Below are 25,077 nucleotides of genomic sequence, written 5' to 3' on the forward strand. Positions count from 1 at the left end.
TCATGTTAATATTAATAATACTGATGATGTTAATAATAATAATAATGTTAGTTATACCTTGATAAGTTAGGTTTTCTTCTTTGTCACAACAAATAACACATTTGCTTCAAACAAAACTCAATAATATTATTAATATGAAAGCTGCTGAAATTTGCAAAAAGAAAGATATTATATAGTCCTTAGATAACTAACCCTAATAGACCTATATTGAGTTGCAAACTATTAGACTTTCAACTAACATAAGTCTAATGCCTTAAACTAACCTAAAACACTTAATTTAGACCAAAACAAACCCATCTGAACTTAAAATTGTAAACTAAAATATTATGGTTCAAATAATACTTAAAACAGACTAAAAACTAAGTACAATATTTAGAATAATACAAGGAAACAATCAGCCCCCAAAATTATCCCTAGCTTGATTAATTTCCTTGTATAGTCGAGTTTGACTTATGTAGGAATAATATGTGATTGCCGTCTCTTTTAGACCTCTTTTCATGCTTAGAACATGTTATATTGAATGCTTAATCTTCTTTTATTGTTTGGTCAAATTAATGCTCTCATAGATGGGAAAAAGAGTTGTTGAATTTTTCCTTTCTAAAAGCCTTTCACAATCTCCTTTTAAAGTAAGGAAATCTTGCAATACAAATTAAGAACAAAAAGCTAAATTGAAAACAAACAAAATTTCAACAAAAGAGAAAATGAATAAAAAACAACAATCAAAACTCAAAGGTTTAAATTTGAAATAACAAAAAAAAGGACCATAATGTATTTACAGTAGTGGGAAAGAGAGATGAAAGAAGGAAAAAAAAGGGTTGTTAACGATACATCGGCCAAATTAGAAGCATTCACACCATTATAATGGAAAAGGATATGGTGAGGAATAATATGAGATGGCAGATGATCATTTTTTACAACTGAAAATTATAGCACACACTGCCCAAAGCGTGCAATAGTTCCAATGCGCAAGCACGTGCTCTGCAGGTGCCAACAAATTTTTTTAATAAGAAATTATTATTTTAATGGTAAATTACATAACTATCCTCAACTAAACTTACAATTAACAAAAAAAAAAACAAGGTTAAAAGACCAAAGTACCCCTGATAACAATGAACTAAATATCTTGCATCCAAAGGTACCTGTGTAATTTCATTTGTGTATAAAAAAGAAAAATACCTAAATACCCCTACATAACACCTCTTAATTTTTTTTTGCTCCTAGAGATATTTTGGTTATTTTACTGTTTATGAAAACATTGAATGGACAAAATTACCCCTAAACAAATCAATAATGACTTATGAACTATGTGAAAAATACCAAAATACCCCTAATCCAAAGGCATTTATTTTTTTATGGGAAGGACAAAATTATCACAACACTCTAATGGTGAATAGAAAAATGTAAGGGGGCTACAATAAATCTTTTATGCCTTTTAGTGTATTTGTTATAATAAGAGCATACAAAACATAAAAGATTATTCAATGTAAGCCCAAACATGCAAAATAAAATTCAAGTCAAACATGCTTTCAACATAAATATAATAAAAAAGAATATTAGCATACATAAATATATTTGTTTTATAAGCCCGCGACAACACGCGAGTATGCATCTTGTATTAATTAAATAATTTTCTAGTAGCATATCCATACAAAACTATGACACTAGAGACAAAAATTGTTTAAGAGTTGAACTACATACGAATATCAATTGTTGGCTAAAAAAATAAAAAAAGAAGAAGAGAGTCATCAGCATAGAAACCTTCAGCTATAAAACAATCATTTAACTTCAAAGACCTTCAAAGACTAAGAGATGAAAATTTATGTTTTAAAATTGAATCACATTTAATAAAATCTAACAATATTTAAAAATTAATATGAAATTCATTAGATTATTAATGTATGTAATTTTGTTTTTTTTGATACATGGTCAACAAAGAGCTTCACCATAATCTTTTTATTTTTATTATTTTTTTCTCAATAAAAATTTATGAGTTGAGTTTTTCTTGTATTTATATCCTATTCATTATTTATTAGATAAAAAAATTTAGATGTTTATATTTTATCCGTCGACTTTTTGATATTTATATAAGTACTCATTGTATAATTATTATTTATTATTCAAAAAAATAAAATAGTAATATATATATATATATTAAATTTAGATCGGGTTTTCATCTAGTAAAATAAACCGTGCCAATCAAAGTTTAAATTAAATTATCATATCCTAATCTATTACAAACAAAAGAAAATAAATAAATTTAATCTGAATATCTTATTTGTGTAAACGTTTGAGTAGAGTTGAAAAGGACCGTTTTGTTTTTGACATGAAAAAAAAAAAAAAAAAAAATTAATATATCTTAATTTATCTGCAGTCTTAACAGTACATATGGCTTAGGATTCCACATCTTTCTGCGGCTCTCTCTGCTCCTCTTGAACGTGTCTGAAATAAATTAATAAAGACAGAATAAAAACAGCAAGTCAGTTGGCGTGACCATTTTCCTTTCCTTAACATAAAACACTGTGTGTTGTGTCTAGCCTCCACGCTTAACCTAGTCACTTTCTCACCTTACCAAGTAATGGCCCAAGAATCTACTCCACCGCCCGTAACGCCGCCGCCTCCGCCATCACTTGAGCAAGCTCCACCTTCTCCAGCCATGGTGAAAGATATAGGAGACTTGCCACCAGCACCAGCACCAGCACCGGAACCAGCTGAAGAAGCTGAATCACCGGGAGCAAAGGGGAAGGAGTTACAGGGGCCAACACTACCACCCCCACCGGAAGGTGAGCAGAAGGACTCTAGATCATCATCATTGGCGGCGATGATGGAGAAAGAAGAGTCAGTTTCATCACCACAACCACCTCCTGAGGAGAAAACTGAGGTAACTGAAAAGTCAGCAGCTACTAAAGAAGAGGTTGTTGCTGTTGCCGTTGCCGACACTGGGAAGGAGAAGCAAGTACAAGAGAATAAAGTTCCTCAAACTTTAGTTTCTTTTAAGGAAGAGAGTAACCTAGTGTCTGATCTCTCTGATATTGAGAGAAAAGCTTTAGAAGAACTGAAGCAGTTGGTTCACGAAGCTCTCAATACTCACCAGTTTAGCACTGCTTCACCAAAAAAAGAAGAGAGACAAAGTGTTATTATCACCCAAGAAGCACAAACAACTCAAGAAACCTCCAAAACTGAAGCATCAGCGTCAGAATCTGATGTTAGTACTGAGATTAAACCACCAGCAGAGACTCATGAATCAAAAGTTGAAGAAACCCCAGAAAAAAAATCACAAGAAGTGGCAAAAGAAGAGCAAAAGGCTGTATCTTCACCAGAGGAGATCACTATATGGGGGATCCCTCTTCTGAAAGATGATAGAAGTGATGTGGTTCTCTTGAAGTTCTTGAGGGCAAGGGATTTTAAGGTAAGAGATGCATTTGTAATGATCAAGAACACAATTCAATGGAGGAGAGACTTTAAAATTGATGAGCTTGTTGATGAAGATCTAGGTGATGATTTGGAGAAAGTTGTGTTTATGCATGGTTATGACAGGGAAGGGCATCCTGTGTGTTATAATGTGTATGGTGAGTTTCAAAATAAAGAGTTGTATCAGAAGACATTCTCTGACGAGGAGAAAAGATTGAAGTTCTTGAGGTGGCGGATTCAGTTCTTGGAGAGGAGCATAAGGAAGCTTGATTTTAGTCCTAGTGGTATTTCCACCGTCTTCCAGGTTAATGATCTCAAGAACTCTCCAGGACCCGGAAAGAGAGAGCTTAGGTTGGCTACTAAACAGGCTCTCCTATTGCTTCAGGACAATTACCCTGAGTTTGTGGCCAAACAGGTAGATTCTCATGACTAATTGCTTTCTTGATTGGATTTTGATTGAATGGTTTGTTTGTGATGTACTGAGTGTTGTGGTTTTGGGTTTTGTTTAGGTGTTCATCAATGTCCCTTGGTGGTATCTTGCATTTTATACAATGATCAGTCCATTTATGACGCAAAGAACCAAAAGCAAATTTGTATTCGCAGGCCCATCAAAATCTGCTGAGACACTTTTCAAGTTAGTGAAGTCTCTAAATCATTTAATTTTTGCCAAAATAGGGTCCTTTGATGGTCCTCTTGAGAATTTTCTTCTTCTACTTATTGTTTGATATAGACTCTAAATCTAAAACTGGTGAAACAGATATGTATCTCCTGAGCAAGTACCTATCCAGTATGGTGGCTTGAGTGTGGATTTCTGCGACTGCAACCCCGAATTTACTATTGCTGATCCTGCTACTGAGATAACTGTAAAACCAGCAACCAAGCAAATTGTGGAAATTATAATTTATGAGGTACAAATTCACTGCTCCCTTTGTGATATACTACTTACAATTGATCCATGCTACTGTGCAATTCTTAACTCTTATTAACTGGCTTTGATTATGGACATTTCTGCTATTGCTAAGAATGCTTGGCTATGGATGAAAGGTTTGTTCTGTTTTTGAAGTATGAATTTGTGCATTGCAGAAATGTTTCATTGTTTGGGAGTTGCGAGTTGTTGGATGGGAGGTGAGTTATAGTGCTGAATTCGTGCCCGATTCTAAAGATGCATACACAATTATAATAACAAAACCCACAAAAATGACCCCAACCAATGAGCCAGTGGTGTCTAACAGCTTCAAAGTTGGTGAGCTGGGAAAAATATTGCTCACAGTTGACAACTCTACCTCAAAGAAGAAGAAACTTCTCTACAGGTTCAAGATAAACCCCTTCTCAGATTGAGGAACTCTTTGTATTTAATGTTTCCATCTCAGATAGTTGTGGAAATTGAATTAATTTTATGTACTCTGGGTGAGCCTTTTGTCTTTTATTTGGCTTTGGTTCTTTTTGGTGGGTGGCATGGCTGGTTGAGAATAGCACATGGTTTGCATTTGGTGTTTCTTTTGTCAATCATCTTGGGGAAAACAAACAGATGTGTGGGCAAATGGAGGGGTGTGTGGTTGTGAAACTTATATATATACATGAATCTGCATTTCTTTGAGGCGTTTTGCGATGCGCTTTCTCTTTTATCTGGATGTCAATATTTCAGTACCATTTACTTTTATGTAATCTCAAAACTCTTATGATATTGCGACATCGAATGCTTCAATTTGACATCATCTTTAAAGTTGAATATTGTAATCCAAGCAAGAGTTGATCCATTTTTGACTTGTGCCCTTGACGGATTGGTGCTTACCTAACTATTTCCAAAGGTCAGCAAATTATGGTGGGGAAAGAAAAAGAAAATTAGGCTCCATTTTGGTATTGGATGTTGAAGATAACACAGATGGTGATTCCTACCTGTCATGTAAGTTTGTAGCTATAAAGTGTGCCTACCCTAGGTGACACTACTCTGGCATTTGAGTAAAACTGAAACAAATCAAGAACGGCTGAATTCTGTGTGCTACTATCCTTTCCAGGATATGTGAATAGTTATGAGACAACGTGGGGCTACTGCAACTTTTCTCAATTAGCATGGTAGTTTGGTACCTTTGAAAGAAACTAGAGGTTCTCCACCGCTGATAGAGGAAAACAATGTTCCCTTGGATAGTCTTTTTTTTATTGAAAAGAATCTTTGCTTCAAAAGTAATTTAACATGTAACTCATGTTTTGAGGCCTCCATCAACGTCTGTTTTTCTCTTCTTTAGCAAGGTACAAGATTCAAGCACAAGTCCTTTTCCCGTTTCCAGTTTTCTGTGCTTAATTTATCGGGACAAATCACCACTGGTCCAATAATACAAATCCATTGATGACTGCAAGAAAGTCTATGCCATCCATAGACACATATCAGATTGAGAGAAACTCACTAATGGTGCAATGATAAAAGTCTCGGGCTCATGATCACATTCGTGCAGGCTCAAACATTGAAAATATTTTCTTTATACAAAAAATAAAAAATAGAAGATTATATATTCTCCTTCTGTGCTCTTGTCTGTTTTTTCTGTCGAACACTCAAAACTCGGAATATATGGCTTTCTGGGCTTTATTATTGCAGGGTAATCGAAGGTATTAGGATCAGGTGATGTAATCATGAAGATTGATCAAAGTCAACATCGATACTTTATATGATTCCATTTCATAATGAATGGGAGGGCTAACAAAAGCTTCTGAAAAGCATTATCAATCCACGTATGTCAAGAGTGTTTTCTTAGCAGCTAGAGAATCTAAGATCATACAGTTCCAAGGTTATGCTCAGCTTTTTCATGCAGTTGACCTGATTTTGATCCACCAAACAATTATAGCATATAGTTTTCTTTTCGGATCTCACATGGTAGCAAGGACAACATGTCTCTAGCTTGAAATTATTAATAGTCTTTCTCTCAAAGCGATTGCGGATCTTAAGTTCAAGTCCCACTATGCTAAACAGAGCACTGATCATGGGAAACAAGGTAGAATTATATTTGTAAAATATGCCTAACCACACGATCCCTTGCTCCACCCTCCTGCAAGTATGCTAGCAAAAATATGCCTAAACACCAATTAAACTCTTGTTTGTAAGCATCTAGGATTCTTCCCCACATCCAGTCATAGGATCCCTCACCATTAAGACAAAAAAAAAAAAAAAAAAAAAACAAATCAAGAGTTTATGATATATTGTACCTTTGTTAATCTGTTCTGTAGTGCTTTTCTCATCAGAATCACTGCAGGAAACCAGCTTCTGCCACTGAAACGTCTGTCTATGTTTTCACCATTTTTAACGTACGTGAATCACATGGTCCTGCTTAATTATTATTAGAGTTTCTTTGAAAAATGCCCTCTTTTCTATTTCAAATTAACATTGATCTTCTGGTCTGTGAATATTACTAATTTCTTTTCGAGGCAGTGATATCTGCTCATTTGGCTTCATTCTTGCCCAGTGTTGCACATCATTTATTTGGTTTCAGGTACATGCAGACTCCAATTACATGATCCAGTGGTTGTCCTGCCAAAACAGTTGGTTTTTTATATGGTGTTTTTATGGTGACCAACGCCCCCTCCATAGCAGAAAAAAATTGTCACATGGTTTCTGCAAATTTATTACCACAAGCTCTCTCCATCGCGCAACTGAAGTCACCTTCCGGACAGCAACCACTAGTGGTTACCTGCTTGCTCGAATTCAACAGGCCTATGGTGCATCCATACAAGTTTGGAAACGTGGTTGGAATTGTTTTTTTTTTTTTTTTAATTTTTAATTTTTTTTTTATTAATTTTTTTATGATTTTAGTTTGTTTTGATATACTGATTTTAAAAAAATAAAAAAAATATTATTTTAATGTATTTCTAAGAAAAAAATATTTTAAACTGTAATTACTACCACAATTCCAAACAGACCTTAATAGATTGAATTTCTAATCTTAGATATTGCTATTTCAAGCCCCAAGGATGTCGATATTTAACAGCAGTTGTTCTTCATATGAGGAATAAAAATGCCATCTTGGCTAAGATTTGAGGTTTTGAATTGATATTCCAAGGGGGGGAAAAATCCTTTAAGCTAGTTGGTGAGAAGGGACGACCATAGATATTAAAGTTAGTTTTTATGATTGTAATTTAAAAATAAATTAAAAAAATATAAACTATAGCTTTTTAAAACTAAAATTTCAAGAGAGTTTTCAACAAATGATTAATTAAACACTTTTAAAATTATAAATGCAACAAAATACAGTTTCAACCGCATTTTACTGCTACACAATCCCTTAAAGGGGACATAATTGAGTAATTAATAGCCGTTAATGAAAAAGAATATATCATTTGTTTGTTGGCTTTCCACCAACCTTTCTACTAGTCTTCTTCAATACATGAGTTCATATGGCAAGATTTCAAAGAGATTGCAACAAATATCAAGTAGGTATAGCGGTTCGGTATAAAGAGACAGCACGCGAGAGCTAAATGATGTGGGACAAAAACAAAATGCCATGAGATCTTCTACTCTAATATTATCTAGAATGTTATTTTATGTGTCTTCTTCATATTTAGTCTTAAGATTTAGAGAAGCCATCTAATCTATTTTACATAATAAAACAAAAAACAGAAACATGCTCTATAAAAGTATATCGGGTGTGTAATTTTACTAGTCAAGACAACATTTCCAATTAGAAAGCCCTCTTTTGATACATGTTGGTGTCTAGGCTAGCCTATACATATCTCGACTAATTCCACGGGTCCTGAAGTTAATGACTATGTAAACTTTCAGTGACCATCATATTAATAACCACAGAACTCAAACTTGAGACTATAAGAGGAGCAAATCACTTAATTGTAAGCTCTTATTACGGGGCCACATAATATATATATATATTGAAACATGATTAGATGGTCATAATTAACGTTATGCATGATGCTATAAATTTGATTAAGCTCATGTTTGAGAGTGTAGTCTCGGTTGCTTTTTCAAAGTGTTTTTCATGTCAAAATGTATCAAAATGATGTTTTTTATTTTTTAAAATTTATTTTTAAGATCAGCGCATCAAAACAATTCAAAATATAAAAAAAAAAAAATTTTTAATATAAATATTAAAATTTCTTAAAACACTGTTATAACCTTGTTTCCAAACTCTCACTAAAAAAATATTAAAATTAAAACTGAATCTAATTAGATAATAACATTATCTTTCTTCTACCACACACGGCACCAGAAAAGAAAAGGTTAGCATTCCTTTTTCTTTTTCATCTTTGCATTTCTAAAAAGAGAATACCAATAGTTATTTTAAATCTTCAAACCATTCATAATTCTTTTCTTGAAAAATAATTTGATTTTTATTTTATTGTATTCACTTGCTAATTTTTTTTTTTTCTGGTGGTTTAAACTCATGCAACAGACTTGTAGCTGCTTGTTAAAGAACCAATCTCAACACAATAATTTAAATTATTAGGTAAATTCTTAAAAATATTATTTATATTATTCTCTAATATACCTATTCAAGTAAAAGCTATTCGAACTTGAAATTTGTATATGTCTATACTACATTATACTTAATTTTTATTAAATAAAAAAGGATAGTGAGATTCGAATTCATATCATGTCAAATAACTAATCTCAACCTAAAAATTTAAGTTATTAGATTAGGTTTTAAAAAATAATTTATATTATTCTATTTTATTGTTTTATTTTGAGAATACTTAAGAATTAATAATCCCTGTAAACCTTTTATATATGTAAAACAAAATCTAATATATAAGACTGCATATATATTACACATGATCACGTAAGACCTGGATTTCAAAATAATTAAAATTTGTTGTAGACATGCCGGTTTCAATAATGATTACACAGCTTAATTAGGTCATTTACAAACAGCCAAGCATTCATTCATTGGTTTGTTGAGCTTTCAATTTTTAGGTGGATTGGTAATCAGCTAGGTGGGTGTTGGCTCTTCTTTTTCCATTTGCTTTCTAACTTTCTCCACGCGTGACGAACCCTAGCTATACATACAAATTTGGGACCTATTTGCCTTGCAATCATTTATTTTGTGGCATGACAACTCTCTTATCAATCCCCACAATACCAGGCTTGGAATATTTTGTTGTTTTTTTGCGCCTACAAAGTTGTTCAAAGTCTAGAAGGCTAAGCCTTCACTTCCAAGCAATTTAAATGCTTCATTATGATGGCCACTGGAGGCTTACATGATCGTTAATTTCAGGATCCGTAGGATTAGTCGAGGTGCGCGCAAGATGGCCCGGACACCCACGTTAAACTAAAAAAAAAAAAAATGCTTCATTATACGAAAATGTTTCAAATTCTGTATGAAAAATGCTTTCAGTCGTGAGATAAATTACACGGAAGTTGCACCAAATAACCATTTGATGTTGGAGACTTTCTTTTCTTTTCTTTTTCTAAGTTTTATATTAATTGGTATATTGAAACTTTACTAGAAGATTTTCAGAGAACTTGTTTTTTTAATGGTTAAAATTTTATATTAATTGAAGTTTGAGAAAGCCTTCAAATAGGGTTTAGAAATTATCATTCAAGATTTGTTATATTTTCTTGTTGGTTTATGATTATTTTAATTTAATTTTACTATTTTCCCTTTATTTTTGGGATTTCTTTTTAGTTTTGATAAGGAATTGTAAACATCGTAAAAAAAAAAAAAACTAACTAAATATTATTTTACCAATGAGAGTTGGTTCAAGTGATAAGCAGCTTGTTCCGCTTAAGTGAGGTCTCGGTTTCAAGTCCCTGTGTACGCAGCAACACCCATTGGTAGCCTTACCTGTCATTGCCAGGTATGCAACCCGGGGCGACCACCATATTAGTCGGGACAACCTGGATATTGGAGGCTGGCAACCTAAAAATAAAAACTAAATATTATTTTTGAATTAGGGATCTTTAACTAAAGCCTTTCTAAGAGAAGTTTTGATATGCCATGGCATTAAAATATGGTCACGTCAACAACAACAAAAAAAAAAATTCATTCTCTAATTCAACTAGAGTGACTTTTCCTTCCACCCTTTCCAATCTAGGGCAAACCCGATCCACCCAATAAAGAGAGCAAACATTGTACATGAAAATGAAGATGATAGATTTGGGGTGGTTGCCATAATCTTCAATCTTGGGTAGGGAAGATGTAGTCTTTAAATCTAACATGCTTGCTAGGTTTCCTTTGGCCTTGGCCTCTTTTGAGATATTTTCTTGTCTTCATGGAAGTAGAAGAGAAGAGTGGGTGCTTTCCTAACCCTCCCTAGCATTAACATCGTTCTTTAACAAAACCTAAACCCTAGGTTAGGTTCTAAAAATAATGCAAACAAAACATCAGTTTGTGTTGCTTGTAAGAGATGAGTTGCTTGTGAATATTGAGGATATTGTTAAATTGATTTGGGAATAAAGTAAGGAAAAAGAAAGAGATTGGGTGAAAAGACCGGTGATGGAAGAAAGGGTTGTCGAGGATGAAGAGATCGGTGGTGGTGCTTTTTGTTGATAATGGGGTCTAGTTTGGAAGGAGGGCTATTAATTAGGGCGAAAGTATTGCATGATGAAAAGATAAATTGAATTATTTTCTTTTATGTTGCTGACAGGACATACTAATAAATGAGATTAATATTCTTGTAACTTAATAGGTGGTAATAAATTAAGATTTCTTCTTTTTTTATTAGCACTATACGATAAGCAAGAGCTCATAATTAACCCATACATTTGGAGAAATTTTAGAGTGGTCTACCAATACTTATTATACAAGAAAATATAGACAAAAGAAGAAAAAATATAAAAAAATTATTTTTGAGCCTGGATGAGAATATTCTTATAATTTTTGTTGGGTTTAAATATGATTTTTTTTTTTTTATCTATTTTTCTTTTCAAAATGAATCCATAGTATTGTTAGTTACTCTAGAGAACTCTAAGATTTTCATATATTTGAGTGCCTAAAGGTGTTTAGACTTGGGATAATTGGTTTCTTAAACCACTCAGATAAAACGTAATTAAAGATAAAATAATCCGGTCCAAGGTTCCATTCATGTATTTTGGGTCAATTAAAACAAAATTATTTTAATTTTTTAAAGTTAAAATTAGTTTTTGATTTTTTTTTTAGGTAGACAATGTGTTATTTTCTTATAGAAAATCTGGTCATCTTTTATGTCTGAAAAATTAAGATTCGAGTTATGTAACCTCAAACTTTATTTACTTGAAAATATTCAAAAACATCTTATGAATCTAAAAAACTTAACAAACTAAACGGATTTTAATCTATTTTTTGTGATATAGTTAGAGAATAAAATCACCTTCATTTGAACTTTTTTTCTTTGAAATGTGTCATTTGATTATGTAAATAACTTGAAAACCATAAAAGAAATTCAAGAAAAAATTGAAAAAAAAGGCTTAAATCGGTTTAATTTGATTTAAATTGAAAGAAATTGAATATTAAAAATGAGTTTGGAATAAAGAGCCAAGTTAAAAATCAATTAAGTTGTTAATTTCTAAATTAATTTCTGCAGTTTAATCTGACGAGAAATTTGTGATAAATTCAGGATCAGATCAATTACTGCTGTTTATGGGCTCTCTCTTTAAATTTGGGTTGATCGAAGCACCTCCTCCTAGCCCTCAAGAACTCCAGTATGTTCAAGAAACCAAAAGGGTCTCTTCTCCTCCTACTCACTATTCTTATATATATATATATATATATATATATATATATATATATATATATATATATATATATATAAAACATGTTTTTAACAATTAATTATATCTTTATATCTGTGTCTTTTGATTAGGTGTTGGAGCTTCTCAGGAAAAACAGAGGCATGCTTTTTAGCGAGGTAATTTCGTTTGTTTATTATTAATTTAATTCACTTACTGTTCAGTGTTCTTGTAGCTGAATATTGAACTACAAATCAGCTCAATAATTTCGTTAAGGATAATGCTTCAACTTCCAACTCATAATATTCTTTCAAATCCTATTTTAGGATAAGTTGACAGTGATGATGGAGGACCCAAGAAGAGAAGCTGAGAGAAGGAGACTGCCTGGCATTAATGGTGGACATGGCTGAAGCTCAAGAACAAGTACTCATTTAACATATAATCACCGCTGCTAGTTATTCATTTCTTGTGAGATTCTCTTCAGAATTCAAATGTGTTTGAGATCAAATTGTGCTATGTTTGACGGCACTGAGCTTACTATTAGCATAAATCTTTTCCAAGTCTACCTGGGGATTTGAAGGAACTTGCTTTCTGGCTAGTATAATCCATCACCATAAAGAATGAGATCATGTGTTAAGTATTTTGGAAAGGAGAGGGTAATCTCGTGATTTATTATTTTAAAAAAAAATTTCTTATTATTTTATATTTTTTTTCATTATCTTAGTTTATATTGTATTTTTCATGTTATGTCAAAAATATATTAGATATATTTTGTTTAATTAATGCTTTATTATTATAAAATAAAATAAAAATATATTATGCTTAAAAATTAGAGATAGAGATAAAGTAAATTCTCCCTTTTTTTTATTTTAATTTTGTCTCCTTCTTTTAATTTCACCTGTAGATCTTTTAATAGTTGTTTGGGTTGTTTTTGAATTGATCAAGTTGATTGAATCATATCAAGACTGTCAAAGAATCAATTCAACCCAATAACTTAAGCTTGTTAGATGAGGTCCCAACTATCAAGATATGATTTATATTATTCTCTAACACACCCTCTTAAATAAAAATCCTTTAGACTTGAAACGTTAACCTGTACAGGCCCACACTATCTTGTGCTTGATTTTTATCAAATAAATGAGGATGATGAGATTTGAACTCGTGATCACTTTGTCATCAAAGCTTTGATATCATGTCAAATAACAAATTCAACCTAATAGCTTAAGCTGTTAGGTGAGGTCTCAAAATATAATTTATATTATTCTCTTACAAAGACAATTATCACATAATTTAATTTTAAACCCGAGCTAAGTAAGGAGTCGGGTCGAGAAATTTTTTGTCAATTTCATCCTTTTTTCTCTAGGTTGCCTTTAAACCAACTTAGTAAATTAGGTATCAGAAAACAATTTAGGAGTGTGGTAGAAAACACTATTGTTTTTTAAAGTGTTTTTCGCTTTGAAAAATCATCAAAATAATGTTTTTTTTAATTTTTAAAAATTTATTTGTTATATCAGCCTCACATCAAAATAATTTAAAAACACATAAAAAATATTTTGAAGCTAATTTGTTTTTCAAAGTGATGGTTGGACCGCAATGTCAAACACTATCTAGATTACGTTCAAGAAACAAACTACCACACAATTTAATTTTAAATATGAATTAGACAAGAAGTTAGCTCAAGAGATATTTTTATGTTCATTTCATCCTTATATTTGTTTTATAGGTTGGCCAGGATGCCTTTTTGAACTGGTCAAATTAACTGGATCATATCATGATATTTTTCATATGATTTAATTTTAAACTTGATTTATATAAAAAGTTAGATTATGAGATTTTAAGATTGATCTACTAAACCGAGTTTTAATAAAAATATCAAATAATTTCTTATAACATTAATATTTTTTATTATATTAAAAAATTGATATTAATATGCAACTTGAGCTAGTGTGTGTGTATGTATTTTGGAACGGTCATTTTAAAAATAGTGTTCCTCTTGAAGCCAACATGTAAACATTGTGGCAGATGTCACATGTTTGAAAACCTTGGCTTGTCTCTTAGCCACACCACAAACAAACACTTCTCTTTTTTGTGGCTTAATTCTACCGCATGTTTTTTTTTTTTTTTTTTTGATGCATCTAACAGAAAAAAACAATGACAAAGTCACAAAACTGTGTTTCAATGACTTTGGGAGGCAAACAAGACACTGTGGTCCTTAAATTTTGTCTTGGCTTCTAACGAAAATTTAGGTGATAAAGTACTGTGATTAAAATCATATTATTTTTATGTTTTAAAAATATTTTATAAAAATATTTTTTTATTTTTTTATATTAAATTGATTTTTTTTAATATTTTCATATAATTTTAATATATTGATATTAAAAATAATTTTAAAAAATTTAAAAAATATTATTTTAATATATTTAAACTAAAAAATATTTTAAAAAAAACAACCGCTAAATTAATACCGACACCATCTAAGGATTGGATTATTGAATCCCTATTGTCATTTTCAGCTGTCAAAGGAAGCCGGGACCATTCTTTCATTTCAACATGTCCTCTTTAAAAGGATGTCTAGACGATGATATTTGTAATTTATCCCTTCTTCTTTCTCAAAAGTTGAAGCAATTGATCGGAGAGCAATAACTCATTTCACAGACTAACTGTTATTTACATATTAACTATGTATACAAGCAATTATATTTGTGAATTTTAATTAAGGGATATAATTCAATTGATTAGGTTCTAGATTTATTTTTTATAAATCACTAGTTCGAATCATACAAATCTCAGAATCACTAAAGATTTATATGTTTGTTAACTTTAGAGCCCGTGAAATTAGTTGAGGATGCGCACAAGTTAACCCAAACATCCAAAGACTAAAAATTTAGATTACTCGAGAGTGCTCATTATTAACGTGAGCAAAAGCAAAAACAAATAGCAATAAAAATAATGAGGATAAAATTTAATAGAAAAAACCCCAAGAAAGATATATTAAATTTAGATGAAAAAAAAAACATTTTAGAAATAATTTTGAACAAAATAAGTATCAATTAAAAGAATAAGGATCAACTTTCAAAAATTAAAAAAATCACAGAGGATGAAATTAGAAAGCATTTATAATATGATAGATTATTCATATATTTAAAAATGGAAGGTGGTGAAATTGAAAAATATTTGTAATTTGAAAGATTATTTATAGATTAAAAAAATAGTAGGGGGAGTGAAATTGAAAAATATTTATAATTCCATAGCTTATTAAAAAAAAAATAAGGATAAAAAAGATAGGGATCAAATGTGAAGGAAAAAACAATTGCAAGGGTTTTAAAACTTTGCAAAAGCTAGCACAAAATTCAAGGAGAAATGAGAGGAGAAGGGAAAAAAAAAGAAAAGAAATAGAATTTGATGTCAAACCAGAGACGCATTAGGTGCATACACCACATCACCGTGTTCAAGGCACAACAATCTACCAAACACCGCACCAAAAAGCAGTGTTTGATGGGCAAATAGCCCCACACGCGCCACTCGAACGATGCAAGGGTTATAGCAATTGGATTATTCCAACAAGAAATGAAAGGATAATAACACCTTGAAACAAAAGTTTTAGAATTATTTATTCCAATGTTATATTTATAATTGTGCATTAAAAACTCATGCAATATATTAGAGACATTTGTGTCTGAAAATACAATATAACTCTCCAAGCTTCGTTCATTTATTTAAAAAGAGAAAATTTATAATTATACTATCATAATAATTAGGAAACTATGTCATGAGTTATGGTAATATCACTAGTAAAATTAGTTTTTTTCTAATAATAATATAATAGTTCTTAAATCTTCAATCAAACTTGATGAAAATTACAGGTTTTTGATGTAGTTAGTGTGTTTGTTTAGTTTTTGTTATTGTGGTTTAAACAAAAATAAATTTTAAAAAAATATGGTTAGGTGTGGTTAGTTGGATTTAGACATGTGTTTGGTAAAAATTATAATTGAAGTTTATATGCAGCAAAAAACATGTATAAAATATTTGGTTGTGGTTCTTTTTCAAAAATGTTTTTTACTTGGAAATACATCAAAATATTTTTTTATTATTCAAAAAAAATTTTTTTTTGATATCAGCGCATCAAAATAATCTGAAAATACAAAAAAATAATTTGAAGTAAATAAAAAATAAAAAAAATTTTAAAAAAAAATTAAAACGTAAAAATAAATAGAATTTTACGAAACTTGATTAAAACAGCATATAAAAATTACTTCATAAAAACTACATTTCAAACTTAATTATTTAATAGACCTCATGACATCAAACATAGTATGATGTATTACTAAATACTTAACTATAATTTTTACACCATAAATATAAAAGCTACAACTAAATAAACGGACCCTTAAGCGAGGAGTCCTCCCCTCTGGCATTGCAGCCTCGACAGGACAAAATGAATTAGATAGCTGATTGTGGGGATCCACTTGTGTTTTCTTGTTCCTTTTTTCTTCCGAGAAATTTCATGTAGATTACTTTTTGGATAATTTGCTTTCCATGGTCCTTATGAATAGTTCTAATCACAATTATTAAATTAAATCCTGCTTGCTTAACTTAATTTGACCCCCCCGGTCTGGATTGAGTTTTTTAAAAAATCACTCGATCAATGATTTAATTTTTTTTTAAATAATTAACTTGAATCAATTTAGATTAATTGTTTTAATACATGACCTAGGTCATGAAACGATGTTTAATAACTTTGGATGTAATATAATTAATTATCATTAACGAAGAAAATGTCATTTATTAATAAACATAATTAAAAAAAAAACCAGTTTATTAAATTAACCTAAAACATAACTTGTTTAGTAACTTTGGGCCTAATATAATTACTTCTCATTAACAAAGAAAGTGTCACTTATCATAAACATGATTAACAAATTTAAAAAAAAAACCACTTTATTAATTTTTATTTTTCAATAATTGGTTTGAAATTCCAACATGTATGCCTCTACCAACAAAAATCACAATTCAGAGGCTATATGAGCATCATGTTCTCCATGGCCTTTATGTCTCCATACATGGCCAAAGCTTTGTCCCAATCTCGGGCCCTTCCCATCTGGTCTGTCCCTTCAAAGGCACCATGTAGGACTCCGTTGGTGGTTTTCAATTATATTTTTGGTCTCCCGAAATTGCCCTTACTTAACCATAGCTCTTTTCTTTCAAATTTTTTACAAAAAAATAAAAAAAAAAGCATTAATAGATTAGCCCGAGTTAATTTATAGAATTGTATCGAGTTTAATTGAGTCAATTTTCTTCTCAGACTAATAAAAAATTAATTTATCAATCAAAGAGTTGGGATTAATAATACTAAATCAAACAAGTTTAACATTTATATATTAAGAAATCTAAAACACAAAAATAGGAACATAAACACCAAAAAAATATCACAACACTCCGATAATTTCTTAAAAACAAATCTGCCATTTATTGGCACCACGCCACCATATAAGGAATTAATGCACATATTATTATACAACCTTTCAATTCTTTTATTTTTGTCTATTCGTGGACAGTTCATCGTCTTCCAAGTGTTTGATCACGATGAGTCTCAAACGTGCCAAAGTCAAGCACAGCTAAACGTGGGTCTCCATCAGTTTTGCTGCCAGGCAGGCAATCTCATTGGAGGAGAAGGCCGGCAACTCATTGGACGTGGACACAAGACCTCCTCATCCGCTTCTGCAGTCACTTTCACAGCCTCCATTTTGCACATTTGGACTCTTCACACACACACACACACACTTGAATCTTCACAACTTCATTCGTATAACATGACATAAGTTTTAGATTTATTTTTTTTTAGAGTTTATTAGTTTAAATTTTATGATAATTATAAGTTTGCATGATTTATTAATTTTATATTCATAAATTAGTTAAGATATATATAAACTAAACCAAACATTCATATTAATAAAAAAAAAACTTTGTCATCTGCCCCTTATCCAACCCTTTCAAATGATAATATTTCTTGAAATAACGTAGAAAAGAAGAAATGAATTGTTTGTTTTTAATGTAAGTTATATTTGTTTTGATGTTTTAAGAGTTTTTTAGTGTTTTTAGATTAACTTTTTTTGCTTTAAATTAATATTTTTTTTATGTTTTCAAATTATTTTAATGTAATGATATAAAAAATAATTTTAAAAAATAAAAAAAATTATTATTTTAATATATTTTTTTAAAAAAAAAATCACCATCACCCACCTAAAAATCTCCATCTCCTAAATATCTCCTTCTCCTAAATATCTGGTTGATTATAAGATACTATTTTCTTGATTCAAGGCTGATCACTTGCAGCAATTTTACGACGACCGTAAAACAGCCATGCAGACACAAGACAAGGGGCAAAACTTGGTCAACGGTTTCTTGCCTTTATCATGAAAAACGAATTTATTTAACTCGACGTGCTGTTTTAATCACTATATATATATATATATATGTTAGCCACAACGTTACACAAACCATTTTATATCTGCTTGCCGATTTCATTTTGGACCCAATTGTCAATTTTAACGATTAAAATAAATAAAGAGAAAAGTCATCCTAGCTCGAAGAACAATTCAACTAAATAATCATGAAAATATTATAATTATTATTAATAATAATATCTATTAACAAGATAAACACAACCATGATCTCAGCTTGATATTTTGCTCGTGCATTTGACGATTATGTAAAGATGGAGACAGGCCACCAAGGAAGGATAAAAACTAGGAATTTACATGGGAATTGTACATCTTTTTTCTTTTTTTTCTTTTTAATTTTTTTTCCAGATAAAGAGAGATCAAAATTCCCCACAAAGAACAATAACCATGAGGTGTCGGCTTTAAACCAAGAATCTCCACTGCCTAATTATTGATTTCTGATACCATTATTGATGGGGCCTCCAAAGCTTTTAGCTTGAATTAAATGATTATATTTGAAAACTAAAAAAAAAAAATTTCAAATAATATCAAATAATTTCTTTATTAGGTGTTTTTCAAAATAATTTTTGGTTTAAAAATGCATAAAAGTAAATGATTTTTTTATTTTTGATATCAGAACATCAAAATTATCAAAAAAATATTAAAAAAATATCAATTTAAATATTTCTCAAGACAAGCACACAGAAGCAAAAATTATGCAAAACATCCCCTGCGCAGAGCCACTTGTATGTTATTGTATCCTGCACACATAAAAATATTCATAAGCACAATTGTTTTATAGGGCAAAGCCTGCTTTTGACACTGTCAGTTGATATGAGTTAAGGGCGCAATAATAAAAGGAGATAATAATATAAATAATCAAAGGAGATAATAATTTAATGAAGGTGGTGGGGGAAATGATTAGAGACCAAACTTGGATCCCTATCCTCCAATGAAAATGAAGGAATCAACTTAAATAAATAAATAAAAGGCACTGCCAGAAAAGACTGCAGTGCCCAAAAAGAAACACAGCAGAACGATTCTCAGGTTCTTTTCTTCTCTTTTCTTTTTTGCCCTTTTTTGCAGAGTGCTTGACAGATTTACTGCCGCCTTGCCGTTTGAAATCGCACGAAATTTCAATGAAAAATTAATTTTTTTTAATTAAAATTAGTTTTTTTCATTGTTTTGATATATTTATATTTAAAATAATTTTTTAAAAATTAAAAAATATATATTATTTTAATATATTTTTAAATAAAAAATATTTTAAAAAATAATCACATCCCTTTCACAGACACCATTCACCATTGAAATATAGATAAAGGGATGACCGACACATGCTTCAAGTTTTATATATAATTAATTAAGCAATCAAATACAAATTAACCTTTGGCTAATGCAAGCGTGGATTATGATAACATTAGCAAGTTAAAGCATGTTTTGCCTGGGCAAGCAATGCATAAAGCATCTTAATCAAAAAAGAAGATTCTTTGATGACTTGAAGAACTTGAAGAACTCTTCCCTCACAGCTTTCAAGCCAACAAAGTCTAAGACTGTAATCAGAAGGCCAAACCTTCCATGTGCTGGAAGAAGACATTGAATTGCAAGAGAACAAAGTATATGAATTTGTGATTTGTTCCTTCTTGTCTCTGAGATGAAACAGTTTTTTTTTTTTTCTTTTCTTTAGTATAAGCTAATTTTGTACTGTTTTATGTGAGTGGTGAGACAGAACCGCAAAGAAACAATTCAAGAGTCAAGACAGACAGCTATAAAGAACAAAAAAAATCACTTTCAAAGAGCTTTCTTTGACATAAAACAAACGATAAACAGCTGTTCTCACTTTCATCGCTGTACGCGTTTCCAACAAGTAACTTGATCATGTTTTCAATGTCAAAACTGAGAGTTTTATCTTGCCTGATCTCATCTTCAAGCTGGACTCTCTCTCTAATTCCATTTCCTTGATGTCGACCTGTTTGTTCTCTAATGGTAACAAATATTCTTATTACACTGCTTATATTTGATCCTCGCTTGTTCTTCAATGCCCCAAATCTAGAAGTCCTTCCCAATGTATCACAAAATGTGGGGTTGTGAATAAAAAGACCAGAAAATGGTGAGATTTGCCTGGTGCGTGGCAGTATTTGTTTTTGCAGTTAAGTTTTTTTAGACACGGGATTTATCCAATGATCATCACACTTCCACACACAGGGATTTAGCCACTGGTAACATTTAGACTAAATTCATGTTCAAGACTTTGGTAAAGAAGCAGAATTGATCCACGAGAGATGATAAGAATTGAAAAAATACATGTACTAAGAAGGAAGAAGAAGAACACCATCACATTTACACAAATTTTACAGGTAAGAGTACCAAGAACAAAAAAGGATAATCTTTCAACTTTGGCAAACACATTTTAATATTCTTCACACTTAAACCTCAAATGTGTCTGTCAATCCATGATAATCCCAGGCTGTCTTCACCAGTACGTTGTATCCAAGTAAACACGAAACAACAAATGCCAGCCCAAACCCAGACTTTATAAAACAAAAAATATATTAAATTTAAACAGAACAAAACTCCACACCTCGTGTTCATGCATCATGACCAAGGACCCCTTGTTATGCCATCCATGTCTTCTAAATTAATGGAAGTTCAAAACCCCACGAAGGCATTGATTCTTGAAGCTCATTCAGAAAGGGATTTGGTCTTTGACCTATAGAGGAGCTTCTTCTTCTTAGAGGTTAGGTTATCAATGGTAAGCAGAACCTTGCCAGGTTCACCAATTTTGAACGTGTCTGAGATCACAGGATCATCGGATGAGATAATCTTCCTGGTCTTTGATACGATAACGGTGTAACCATCCTCGGCGCTAGGCACGAATTCAGCTCCATAGCTCACATCCCAACCAAAAACTCGAAGCTCCCAAACGAGAACACATGCCTGACAATTTCAAGAGCACACAATTTACAATCAATTGGATTTCATCAATGCTCTACAAAAAAAAAAAAAAAGGATGCTTGAACAGGCTAATTAAATATGGGTACAAACCTCAGACACTGGGAACTCAACAGAGTGCTTTGATGTTGGCTTAATAGTAACATCTGTGACGGTATCTGCAACTGTGAATTCGCCTTCCTTGCTCAGTCCACCATATTGAACTGGCACTTCTTCAGGAGCTATGTATCTGTCCATCATCAATAAACACACATAAATTCGCTAACAGGCCTATGGTAGATTATTTCAATAGCAAGAAATTAAAAGGGAAAAAAGAAGGGAGATTATTAAAGATAAACTTTAAACCACAAAGCAATAAAGAGGTGGACATATCAAGGTACTAGTCAGAACTATGAATGATCAAGCAACATACAGAGTCCCCAGAAAGCAATTGATGATCAAACATCACTAAGCAACGATAAAGGAAGGCAGACCAAAGAATTACACTTACTTGAAAAGTGTTTCAGCAGACTTGGATGGGCCAGCAAAAACAAACTTGCTCTTTGTCCTGTGTGTCAGGAAAGGGCTGATCATCTTATTGAATGTTAGGTACCACCATGGAACATTGATGAACACCTTCAAATACCAAAAGCCAGATCAAATTAAGATTCTTTTTTGCAAAGAAAAGAAAAGAAAAATTAATCTGATTAAAAAGGAATAAATAGATTATGGATCACTTACATTTTTTGCCACAAATTCAGGATAATTATCTTGTAGCAAAGAAAGCGCCTGGTTAGTGGCTTGTCTGAGTCCAGACTTGGCAGGTCCAGGGGAATTCTTGATATCACTGACCTGAACAATGGTGCAAATACCATTAGGACTAAAATCAAGCTTCCTGATACTCTTCTCCAGGAACTGAATCCTCCACTTCAGGAATTTCGCCCTCTTCTCCTCATCAGCAAAACAATTCTGATACAGCTCCTTGTCCTGGAAAGCGCCATAAACATTGTAGCACACAGGGTGGCCTTCCTTGTCAACTCCATGGGTGAAAACCACCTTTTCCAATTCAGCTCCAAGGTCTTCTTCAAGAAGAGCATCAATTCCAAATTCCTTTCTCCACTTGACAGTGTTCTTGATCATAGTAAATGCATCCTTCACCTTAAAATCTCTAGCTCTCAAGAACTTCAAGAGGATCACATCACTCCTCTCATCGCCAAGAAGGGGAATTCCCCAGATGAAAACTTCCTCCGGGGGTGGTGGAGGAGCAGCTGGGGCTGCTTCCTCTTCGGTTTTAGGCTCCTCTGCTGGAGTTGCCTCGGGTTCTGCAGCAGGGGCGGCCTCTTCTGCTGCAGGAGTAGAGGACACAGCTACTATCGTCTCTTCAATTGCCTCAACTGTTTTGGCTCCATCCTCATCCACAGCAGCCACCTTCTCGACCACCACTGTCTCGGCCGCGGCGGATGGCTCAGCCTCCTTTTCTTCTTTTTTAACTTCTACTTTCTCTTCCACCTTTTCCTCTTTCACCTCAACCTTCTCCTCCACCACGGGCGCGGGTGGAGGTGGAGTGGAAGCCTCAACCTCAGCAGTTTTAGGCTCTTCTTCAGTTTTGGGTTCTTCACTAGTAGAAGGAGCATCAGTCTTCTCCTCCTCCTTGACTTCTACCTTCTCTTCAGGCTTCTCAGGCTCAGCTGGCTTCTCCTCCTCCTTGGCTGGCGGCGGCGGAGGCGGGGCGGTGAACTCATGCTTGTTAAGAGCCTCTTGAATGAGTTGTTTCAAATCATCAAGAGCCTTTTTCTGAGCCTCGGGTAGTTCACCAACGACATTCGTCTCTTCTTTAAAAGAAACAGATTGTGTTATTTTCACCTCCACGGTTGTCTCCTCCTTTGGTTTCTCCACTTCAACAACACCTTCAGCGACAGCAGTTGCTTCTTCAACCACTGCTGGTTTTGCGGGTGCCTCGGGCTCTGGTTCAGGAACAGGTGCCGGTGCATCTTTCTCAATCACAGCTGGCTTCTCCTCCACCACCACAACTTCCTCCGTGGTGGTTGATGGCTGTGCCTCTGGTGCAGCAGGCTTCTGGGTTTCCTCAGCCATGGCCAAAAGTTACGGTTTTTTGGCAAATGAAATTTGGGTTTATAAGAGAAAAAGAGAAACAAAGTTAGTGTCTTTACCCAAAAAAACAAGAAAAAGAAACAAGAAAGCTTGTGTTTTTGAGAGAGAGAGAGAGAATTGAATAGAGAGAAGTGAAAAGAACGAGAGGGCTTAAAAGGAGGGGAGGGAGAGAAAATACATAGAAGGGAAGAGCGTTGTCCTGGGTCTGTTTAGAGAAGAAAGAAAAACCAGTCTGTCAGACCGGTTTGCCAGCTACTGCCACTTGTTCGTGGACCCGACCCGGACCCCACCCCGCCCCATTTTTATTTTTTTTTTAACCGCAATATAGTTGGTACTTTTGTTCTTTCCTATGTTTTCTTGTTACCCCATCTTGTTTCATAGTTATGGAGTGTCTGATTCGGTTCAAGACTGTTAGAAAACGATTTTACAGTAGTTTTTTTAAAATGAAATAATGTTATTTTGGATATAAATTTAAAAACATCACATTTTACTTGGGTTTGAAAAAGGTCTTGTTTGTTTGAAAATTCTTGGATTTTTTTATTATTTTAGTTTTAAATTAATTTATTTATAATTTTGAATTGTTTTGATATGCTAATATAAAAAATAAATTTTTAAAAATAAAAAAAATACTATTTTAATATATTTTTAAACAAAAAACAATAATTTCTACATATTCAAAGTCAATGATATTTAATTGAATTTTTAAATTAATTTGAAAATAAAACCAAAAACTCAAAACAAATTTTAGCTCGAAAAATTATAAGGTAAATCTGTTAATTACATTTTATTGTCTATAACATATTAATTCTACATGCTATTTAAATAAAGTAATTATTAGATAACGAAGGAAATGAATCAACCATCCTCATGTGATATGTATATAGATAAAAGCTAAAAAAGAGTGACGTTTATTTCGGGATTTTGTTGCGGGGAAAAATGATTGGGTAATTAATGATATGATTTTAAATTAAAGGTATATACGGCACTGTTTGGAATGTAATGTAAACTATGTTTCTTAAAAATTAAAAAAAAAATTATTAAAATTTAATTTTTTTTAATATATTTTGAATCATTTTAATGCGCTGATCTCAAAAATAATTTTTTTAAAATAAAAAAAATATTATTTTAATGTATTTCAATACAAAAAATATTTTTAAAAATAACCACAACCACAAACCTATACAACACTTTAAAATTATAGGCAGAATTTCAACTTTACAACTACTCATTACCATGAATATCATCTGTCATTTTAATCTTTGTACTCAATTTAATAAATAAATACACCATATGTTTTTGAAAACGATCGCTCAATCATCGGGATTTAATTACATCTTTCTCCATTTATTTAGCTACACCTAATTTAATCGAAGGTTTAATATTTTACATGTGATTTCTTGAAAGAGAGAAGATTTTTCCTTAATACTTTCCACAATTTCATCGGTAATTCTCAGTTATTGCATCATTAAAACACATTAATATTTAATAGTGAAGAGAATTTAAAGTGATGCACAATGATTGCCAATAATTAGTATATATTCA

General features: G+C 32.0%; 2 protein-coding genes and 1 long non-coding RNA gene across 3 annotated transcripts; 2 read left to right on the forward strand and 1 right to left on the reverse strand.

Annotated features, from left to right (window-relative positions):
- The first annotated feature begins 2,400 nt into the window (after positions 1-2,400).
- Positions 2,401-5,033, forward strand: LOC118056541 (patellin-3). Its single transcript, XM_035068779.2, has 4 exons — positions 2,401-3,823; positions 3,918-4,042; positions 4,166-4,316; positions 4,492-5,033. Exons 1-4 carry the CDS (start codon positions 2,576-2,578, stop codon positions 4,744-4,746), a joined length of 1,779 nt encoding a protein of 592 aa, XP_034924670.1. The 5' UTR covers positions 2,401-2,575; the 3' UTR covers positions 4,747-5,033.
- A 6,943-nt stretch (positions 5,034-11,976) lies between these two features.
- On the forward strand, positions 11,977-12,708 carry LOC140955103 (uncharacterized). The gene is made up of 3 exons (XR_012168830.1): positions 11,977-12,047; positions 12,187-12,231; positions 12,379-12,708. It is a non-coding gene; the product is annotated as an uncharacterized lncRNA (long non-coding RNA).
- Positions 12,709-20,802: 8,094 nt separating this feature from the next.
- On the reverse strand, positions 20,803-23,724 carry LOC118056463 (patellin-3). Its single transcript, XM_035068671.2, has 4 exons — positions 22,165-23,724; positions 21,935-22,059; positions 21,538-21,673; positions 20,803-21,429 (listed from the first exon to the last, which is right to left on the reverse strand). The coding sequence occupies exons 1-4, from the start codon at positions 23,515-23,517 to the stop codon at positions 21,175-21,177; spliced, it is 1,869 nt and encodes a 622-aa protein (XP_034924562.1). The 5' UTR covers positions 23,518-23,724; the 3' UTR covers positions 20,803-21,174.
- Between the last annotated feature and the right edge of the window lie 1,353 nt (positions 23,725-25,077).

The sequence above is a fragment of the Populus alba genome, chromosome 19, assembly GCF_005239225.2.
Source record: "Populus alba chromosome 19, ASM523922v2, whole genome shotgun sequence".
Lineage (NCBI taxonomy): Eukaryota > Viridiplantae > Streptophyta > Magnoliopsida > Malpighiales > Salicaceae > Populus > Populus alba.

Excerpts from the sequence above, each read along its gene's own strand:
- LOC118056541 (XM_035068779.2), top strand. The coding sequence starts at position 2,576 with ATGGCCCAAGAATCTACTCCACCGCCCGTAACGCCGCCGCCTCCGCCA. Across the intron at positions 3,824-3,917 it reads CTGAGTTTGTGGCCAAACAG|GTGTTCATCAATGTCCCTTG; the intron begins GTAGATTCTCAT and ends GGTTTTGTTTAG. Across the intron at positions 4,043-4,165 it reads TCTGCTGAGACACTTTTCAA|ATATGTATCTCCTGAGCAAG; the intron begins GTTAGTGAAGTC and ends CTGGTGAAACAG.
- LOC118056463 (XM_035068671.2), bottom strand. The coding sequence starts at position 23,517 with ATGGCTGAGGAAACCCAGAAGCCTGCTGCACCAGAGGCACAGCCATCA. Across the intron at positions 22,060-22,164 it reads CTGAATTTGTGGCAAAAAAT|GTGTTCATCAATGTTCCATG; the intron begins GTAAGTGATCCA and ends TGGTATTTGAAG. Across the intron at positions 21,430-21,537 it reads TTGAGTTCCCAGTGTCTGAG|GCATGTGTTCTCGTTTGGGA; the intron begins GTTTGTACCCAT and ends TGAAATTGTCAG.